General features: G+C 43.1%; 1 protein-coding gene across 1 annotated transcript; it reads right to left on the reverse strand.

Moving 5' to 3' along the window:
- Positions 1-5173: 5173 nt before the first annotated feature.
- ier5l (immediate early response 5-like) lies at positions 5174-7652 on the reverse strand. The gene has a single exon (XM_005470536.4). It carries the CDS (start codon positions 7487-7489, stop codon positions 6608-6610), a length of 882 nt encoding a protein of 293 aa, XP_005470593.1. The 5' UTR covers positions 7490-7652; the 3' UTR covers positions 5174-6607.
- Positions 7653-8483: the final 831 nt, after the last annotated feature.

The raw sequence follows: 8483 nt of genomic DNA on the forward strand, positions 1-8483 counted from the left end.
CATCCAGTGGAGTAAACTTAAATGTTTGCACCAATCTTTTTACATAGAAATGGTGCTTCACAGGGTTATCAAAGTTAACTAAAATAAAACTAGTTGCAAAAAATATTTTATATTCAGTTAAAATAAAAATTAAAACTGACAAAAAATTTTTTCGTGAACTTTGGAAAAATAAAATAAAATAAAATATAGAGGAAAAACTTCTTGGTTTTAGCATTTGTCAGTTCAGTGAAATCTCTCATCACAGCTTGCCTGATGTGGCTTTAACAGATGCGTTTAGTTAGACTTCGATGTCTACGAGACCTCGAGTGAACTGATTTTGAAAAGTTAGTTTTACTTACCGTCACTTATTTCTCCAAAATATTGCATCAAACATGTGTCATTAATAATTAAAAAAGACTAAAACCAAACATCAAACAACAAAAAATAAACTGAAATGAGCAAATAAAAATAAAAACTAGTCAGAAAGTAGAGACGGAGTAGATACTGCAAAAAGGTTCGTAATGGTCTGTTGTCTAATTTACTAAATATCAACATTAAATGTTTACATTAAAAAACTGGATTGGTAATAATGAGACAAAACCGCCTGTGTGTTTAAAATCTCTATGTTATTCTTCATTTTTGGACTTATTTCTGATCCCAGACTCATTAGCAGAGTGTTACAGACAAAAGTGGAGCAGCTGCTCATCTTAAGTTTGTGAAAAACTGCTGTAAAAGTGCTCCATGATGGCTGCTGTTGTGAATCAGTGCTATAAAATGGGAATAAATCCTAAATTTACCAAAGCCATAATAGTCAGAGCAGAAACTGATTAGAGTTCAGCTCACTTTGTCTGATCCTGATCCAGATCCTGGTCTGCATCAGATCCTGGTGACAAAAACCCTCCCTGACCTCCCTTCCCCCTCCCATCACAAAACCTGTCTGACCTGTGTGGTCACTGCTGCCCCCTCCTCCCAGCACACCTATTCCCTACAGTCCACCTCCTCCCCCCTCTTTCACCCCTTCTGCTGTCACATGTGGCCTCCTCCCCCTCTGGAAACCCCCAACGCATCAAACCCCTTCTCCTGACAAAGCCTCCCTCCCCCCTCAGTGCTGCCTCTGTTATCTTCCCCCTCCTCCTCCTTCTCATCCCCCTTCTTCTTCTTCTTCTTTCTCCAGCACCCCCACACAACAACAACAACAACAACCCCACATCACCCCCTGACACCTGGTATTGTCCTTTCCGGAGAACCAGGTGACCAGAAAAATTGTGAGATTAGTGAAATATTTGCAATTTTTTTTATTGTGCATATGCCCTGATTTGATCTGGATAGCTGTTTAAATTTGCTTCATAATCAGATTCTTTAAGAGTGCTAAATGTCTTACTGCTGAATCATATTAGCAGATAAAAACCAAAATGCATGAAATAACTTTATTCACTTGACTTTGCTTGTGTGTATGTGTGTGCATTAGTGTGTGTGTGCATGGGTGTCAGTCTTTCCCACTCCAGATGGAGGAGCTGTGCATACACCAGAAAACAAAAGCACCGTCTACACAGCAGTGAGAGGTCTGAGCCGTGAGACGTTTCTGGTATCGCTTCATGTTTTTTATTGTGTTTTGAATCGTGGATCAGAGCAGTAGGCAGACATTTTCTGTAAATAAATCCCCCTGCTTCCAATTTCCGCATAATTACACAATGCATTATCCACATTGCCTCATCACTTCCATTACAGCCTACCTACTGCAAGTTATTATGGGTAGCGGCGGCTGGAAAAAGCCTGCAGAGCTGGAGGAGCAGCAGCAGTAAGCGATGGATGTGATGTGCTGGGGAAGAGCGATGCCTCACTCTGATGTGAGGGAGAAAAAAACCCAAAAAAACGAGCCAGCCGGGAAGAGGAGGAGGTGGAAAAAGAGGAGGAGGAGGAGGAGGGTGTTGAGGTCTGAGTGATGGAGGGAGGGTCAGCCCGAGGTGGCTCTGCTCTGCATGCACAGCCCCGCTGATATCTTCATTCATTGATTTTAAAGAACACCACCAAGTGGCACAGAGCAGAGATAACAGGGCTCAAAGTTGTTGTTTTTTTTCTGAAGGAGGAATTTGCAGGCTGAGATGTGAAGTGTGAGCTATGTTGCATATGGTAGAAGCAGTGCATCATGGGAGCAGGAGGCAAAATAGATAGCCATTTAGCTCACAGAGTGTCTGATGATTCATTACTGATGACAAATTGGGGAAAAAAATGAGTTATAAATGAGTTAAATGTATTATAATCTAAGAAAACAGTGTTGTGCCTTTGCAATGGCCAATACATACTGTATGTACAACCTCCTCCAAAAGCCTGAATTTTACTGTTCTTAGTTGTTATATTATGTTCAGTGGATTTAATACTATTTAATCTAATGAAAAGAATGCATATAATATATTCGCTTCATCGCTTAAGATTGATGTATGGTCATAAAACCCCAAAAGAACATGTTTGTAATAGAAAAACAGAGTATTGTTATATTGTTAACACTCAGGCTATGAGATGAAATTGACTTAAATTGTGTTAAAAATAATTATAACCTAAATCAGTCATGAATTGTATAAGGAGTTAGGTTACTTTTAGTCTGCCAAAAAGCTCAGTTTACCAGAAACACAGAGTAAAATCTAGCTTAGCTTTTTCTGAAATACACCAAATAACACTTATAGAGTTCAGTAAGTTGTTATATCTAGTTTTCTAATCTCAAATCATTTGTTTAATCCATTTAAAAGCTATATTTTAAATTATTAGCCTGTCATTTTTTGAGAGATAATAAATAAGACTAGATATTTTTTCTGTGATTTATAATCTCTTGATATAACTTATTAGTCTATGTGTAGCCAGCAGGTAGTTAGCTTAGCTTAGCTTATTTTAGCCTAACCTAGCTTAGCTCTGCATAAAGAATCAGTGCAAGACAATGGACGTGCTTTGTTTAAAGGTACTCACTCATTTGTTTTATTATTATATCTACTATTTTATTTGGATCTTTTTATTTAAAAGCCAGTACCATATATAAAGTGATTAGCTTTCACTGGCCATGTTGTGGTCGTCACGTTTCCTACTTTTTAACGGTTTTCATATTTCACCTCCTATTTGGTAGTTCATGGTCTCTGGTTGCTGTTTTGCCAGTCTGCTATTTATGCAGCACTTTTCTATTTGACCACTCGAAGTGATTTCTTACAACCAGATGGATGCGATGGGGGAAACTCGGGGTTCGGTATCTTGACCAACTTGAGGAATTGAGGATCAAACCACTGACTTTCTGACCCACAGCCTCATCCTGTGTGTACGCCTCTTTATGGGTCTGTAATGTTTGTTTGTCACATTGGTCGCCATAGCGCTGTTGTACCATTTATTCCAGCGCTGATGTCACAAGTAGTTGTTTCAGCATTCTCCTGAACAATCGGCCTCTACACTCACACAAAACCTCCACATCAGCACTGGTGTAGGAATAGATGAAGTCTCTCTGTATAATCTGTGCATCTCTGACCTTTTGTAGTGCTATATCATTAAAATGGCACTAGAAACCGTCACGATTGTACTCTTGTGTCTTCAACCCAGCTTTGTCGGCAATGGCAACCACACAAGATTAGAAAAATTCAGAGGTGCACCACCAACTGGCCAAAGGGACATCAACGGATGTGACATCACTTCTGTCATACAGGCCGAGAATGAGAATGGTGAGTATAAATGAGCTAATGGGCTACATAGAATATGACTGGAAAATGGTTCTTTATTTACATTTTTTGAAACCTTTTGGAGAAAATATGCAATGCTGTTGACCTGGCTTTAATTTCCGGCCTCTCTGATGCTAAAACCACGATCCAGTTACCCTCATGTTTTTCGCCTAACATCCAAAAGATCCCGGATTTGATGACAATAATAATGATCATCACTTTTATTTCAACTGATGTAAATTATTTCTTGTCTTGTATGTTATCTTATGCCTCTCTGTGAGGGAAACAGCTAACCTGGCTTTATCTAGCCCAGTGGTTGAAGCACGCCCCCAGCCTCATCAGGAGCCAAAAATATGATTGTACTCCCCAACTTCACTAATTCAAACAATTATCAAAACTAACAACAAGAAAAAGGATACTGAGTTGTTAGTGAAATAACAATCATCAGGATTATTTTAACCCTACAGAAGTGATTTTAATTGAACTTAACTTCACTCCGTACTTTTCCACCAGTCATTCACACCCCCGTCCTGCAGTGGTCCTGATAGGTCTCCCCAGGGGGGGGGCAGTTTGAGAGCCACTGGTCTAATGGTAAACCTACTAAATAACTCGCTATAGTACTGCTTTCATGTTTATGTGAAAGCATGTGCAAAAGTGTGATTAGCTGTGCGTATATATAAATCCAGATTTGAATAACTGACAGACCTTTGAATGTGACCCAGTAACACACATAACTGTATTAGCCTCAGACTGAGCACCCTGGTATCTGTTGCTGTGTTGTTGTTGTTCCTACAACACTGTAATGTTGCTCCAGGAAGTGTTGTTGCAACTGACCAAACACGCTGCTGTGATGTCATCGGTTTGCAATTCAGGAGGTGGGGGGGAAAACACCGGAAAAGTACTGAAGAGTGGCTCAGGCAGTGGCGAGAGCAGCACAGAGAGGAACACAGCGGATAAAATGGGTCAAACCCAGGACTTTCACCCGGGAAAACCGGGCTCAGTGTCCCCCATGTGAAACCAAAATCAATCCTCAGCCGTTGTGTTTTTCGACACACTGTTTTCCTCTTGTGCTCAGCGGCAGTTTGGTTGAGTGTCGATGACTAAACCTGTTGGTTAGGTCTGAGAACAGATCATGGCTTGATGTTAAAATTTACCCTTTCAGTGCTGGAAAGCCCCTCTGATGGCAAACGGCGGCTTTCAGCGCAGCACAACTTTAACGCCTGTGCATCAAAGTGTGTTATTAATAATGTAGTGAGTCTGTGTGGTGTGCATGATTATCAGGCTGCATCCCAGCACCTCACATGGCAGTCAAACACAAGCTTTAAGATTTTCATTTTTTATTAAGATTATAAATTTTAACAAATATTTTCTTGAACAGTTTTACCCGGTGATATACAATTTATTAAGCACAAAAATACAAGAATAACAACAAAATATGTAGAGAATGGCTGAATACTCTCTTTATTTTGGTACACATAGTGCTCATAAAGCTAACGCATGGATTCTCAGGTTATGGCTAAAAACATGAGCTTGCCTTTTTAAAACAAAAGGACTAAAAATCAATCATTCTCTTTTATTTATGTACGTTTTGTGTATTTTTGTACAAAGTGAAACTCACAAAACCAAAGCTGGAATCATGAATTGCTGTGAAAGGCTTTGAGCAACAACCATGATTAAGAAAACAATGTCAGACTGTCAGAAATGAGCCGGACTGTTTACTATCACACGCTGGAAGGGAGGTGGGAGCGGAGGTGCAGAGACGACCACGTGGAATAAAGTGTTGGCACTCCATCAAGCGATATGAGCTGCTTCAGAGTCCGTGTACCTTCAAGAGTGTTTTCTGGGGAGTGAGTTCTCGAACGTGGTGCTTCACAGGACGACAAAGCTGTTGGGAGTGTGCAAGATCAGTTTGAGAGTTTCAGGACGGGAGAGGACGGCAGACACATTCAGTCACTTCCAATAATGGACTTTCTGTTTATGACAATAGCTAGCAGTAGTGTGCATTGGATTTAAGGCAACGGATCCATTTCTGTCAGATTTTATGAAAAGCCTGCACATGACACCAACAACTCTCCCGCCTCTCCCTGTCAAAAAAACTATTATCATTAAATTTCTCATTTAATAAATAGCTTTTCTTCTTTTTCTTTTTTTCCTTGCAAAAATAAAGTCGATTTAGACACTGTAGGGGGAGAGCGGGCTCAGCTGGAACGCCTCCATTTCCTCCAATTAGAAGCATTGTTATTGATTTGTAAGACACAAGTGTGCTTTGAGGTACAATTCAGTTGGAGTTGTTGGTTTATTTAGCACATGGGATTTTATTATGGCTGACACTGGAAAAGGTGGGCAGGAAGGGGCAGCTGGAACACACTGACTTAAAACTGGAAACTTTCTTTGCCCAATTGTGAAGAAAAGGGAGTACAAGCTGACCCCTAAATGTCCCCATAAGGGCCCAAATTTCTGTAACCTAGTCTCCACAAAATAAGAGGCTAAATTTGCTAAACTGTTAGGGAAAAAGTGACAGCTGTAGTTACGAAACTTGCTTTTAGCAGCATCGCTGTGAATACAAGAGCTAAAACTGACCCCCTGTTTACCACTATATTTACCAGGTCCCCATAAACTCCCTGTTCTCTGCAACCCTGCAAAGACCTTTGTGATGTTCTGAGAACACTTGTGTGTCATGATAAGTTTCCCCGCTCCTGTGACCATGCCATGTTACTGAAGGTGCAAAAACGTCCACATTTCTGCACCGTTTCTCTCGCTTTCTGCTAGAATGTTGCGATTCTGTAAACTTTCTGGGACCTCAGAACGTTTAAAGTTTGAAGCAAAGTGATCCCCCCCACCACCTCCACCCCCTCATCACCACACAGGAGCTGAACGCATCACACAGTCCCGCTCCAGCTGAACCCGCTCTCCCCTCCCCAAAACAAAAAGTGTTCCATTCAAAACGCGACGATGGCTCGGGTCCACGCTCCGAGGCTGGCTAGGGCTTGTTTGCTACAGATCTGCTCCAAGTCCGCCTGCCTGCTCAGCAGCCCCGAAAACCCCGAGCCGAAGATGGAGATCAGGTTGGAGATGTTGGAAGTGTCCGTATAGTCCGGGGCGGAGTAGGAGCAGTCCTCGCGTTTGGCCCGTTTGCGAGCCGCCGTGAAGTCATGCGCTTCCTCCGCGTCCGACGCGCAGCAGCCGAACTCCACCTTTCGCTTCTTGGCCGGGGACTGCGCGCTCTGGCCGCACTGGAGCGCGTCGCAGCAGCAGTCCTGGTGGAGGTAGCCGTTCTCCACCGTGGTCACCACATGCGTGTCCAGGTCCAGCACCGTGGTCTTGTTGCAGTGCGCGCTGCTATTTGCGGGACACTGCTCGCAGAGCGGAGCGGGGGGCGCTTCCATACAGCAGCTGCGGTAATAGGAGGGCTCCGGCTCTTTGCAGCCGTCCTCCAGAAGGGAGCAGCCGGCCACAGTGCCCGCCGCCCGGCAATGCGCCGCGCCTCTGTGGCACGGAGAGCCGCACGCGCTCGCCTCCTCTGCGCAGCAAGCAGCCCGCGCCTGCTCCTCGTCCTCCGCGTCCTCCGCCTCCAGATCCAGCGGGTTGAGTTCCTGGATCTCGTTGCAGACAGTCATCACCTCCTCGTACTGCTGCATCCTGTAGATCTCCGCGTACTTCTCCTTGATGTAGACCTGCCTGGCGTTCCTCAGCACGTAGGAGACCAGCAGGTTTTTGTGCAGCTTGATTCCTCCTCTCTGCGTCCTGGAGTTGTGGATCTTCATTAAGGAAATGGAGATCAGGCTCTGCGCGTCCACGGCGCACTCCATGGTGCTGATCATTGCTCAGTTCCCCCGGTCCGCCTCCAGCTCCTCTCCGGGAGAGAGAAAGCGGCTCTCAGCTATCTCAGCGGGGCTCGTTTGGTTCGAGGAGAAAGGTTCAAGTGAGCTCTGTGGAGACACATTGGACACAAAGATCCGCCTCCCTCTGAAAGCCAGCAATCATTTGCAGATGCCCTGAAACCAGAATGTATATATAGCCTAGAAACAGCGCCCGCCCACTTCTGGGGGAGCCAATCAGCCGCCTGGGTTCTGCTGAGTGACAAGCAGGAGCTCTGGAAATATGTCGCCCTCGACCAATCAGCTTCAGGCGGTTCCTCTGTACTATTCAAATTCCACCCAGGCTGTCTAACAGGAATGTCCTCATTTCGGCTGCCTGTAGCTGCAACTCCGAAAACCAGCCAGTCTCTGAGTGAAAGACTTCCACACAGGTTTAAAAGTAAAGAAACTTTTTTATTTTGACGTCTCGATCAAGTAGCTGAAGAAATAAATATAAAGTATGTTAACTTCATTATAATGGAAAATGGGGGGGGGAGAAAAGAAAAAGGGTACAATTATAAAAGCAAAAATACGGGTAGGTCAAATCTGTCACAGAAAAATGACAACAAAATTGTGCTTTCATACATATTTATACATATGAAATATATATAAATATATATGGGGTTGCGGGTTTCACTGATGAGGAAATGCTCAGTTTGTCTTTTTAACACAACAGATGCAAATTCTGCATATTCAGAAAAAATGAAGCAGGAAAGCCTGCTTCATTCAGTTGATTCACAAACATCCATCCCCGATGAATAATGATAAGTAATTATAGTCTTCATAAAACCATAAAACACCATGCTTTCATTACTTTCTTTTAAATCAAAGAAATATTCCCATAGACTGAACATAAAAGATGGACATATGCACTGTGACATCATCCGCTTTGTTTTCTGGAGCCAGAAGTGACCATATTTGGATGGAGGTCTAAGTTACCAGCTAATGCTAGACAGCT

Source organism: Oreochromis niloticus, linkage group LG7 (assembly GCF_001858045.2).
Source record: "Oreochromis niloticus isolate F11D_XX linkage group LG7, O_niloticus_UMD_NMBU, whole genome shotgun sequence".
Classification (NCBI taxonomy): Eukaryota; Metazoa; Chordata; class Actinopteri; order Cichliformes; family Cichlidae; genus Oreochromis; species Oreochromis niloticus.

What these genes read in the sequence shown, in the direction of transcription:
- ier5l (XM_005470536.4), bottom strand. Translation starts at nt 7,489, where the DNA reads ATGATCAGCACCATGGAGTGCGCCGTGGACGCGCAGAGCCTGATCTCC.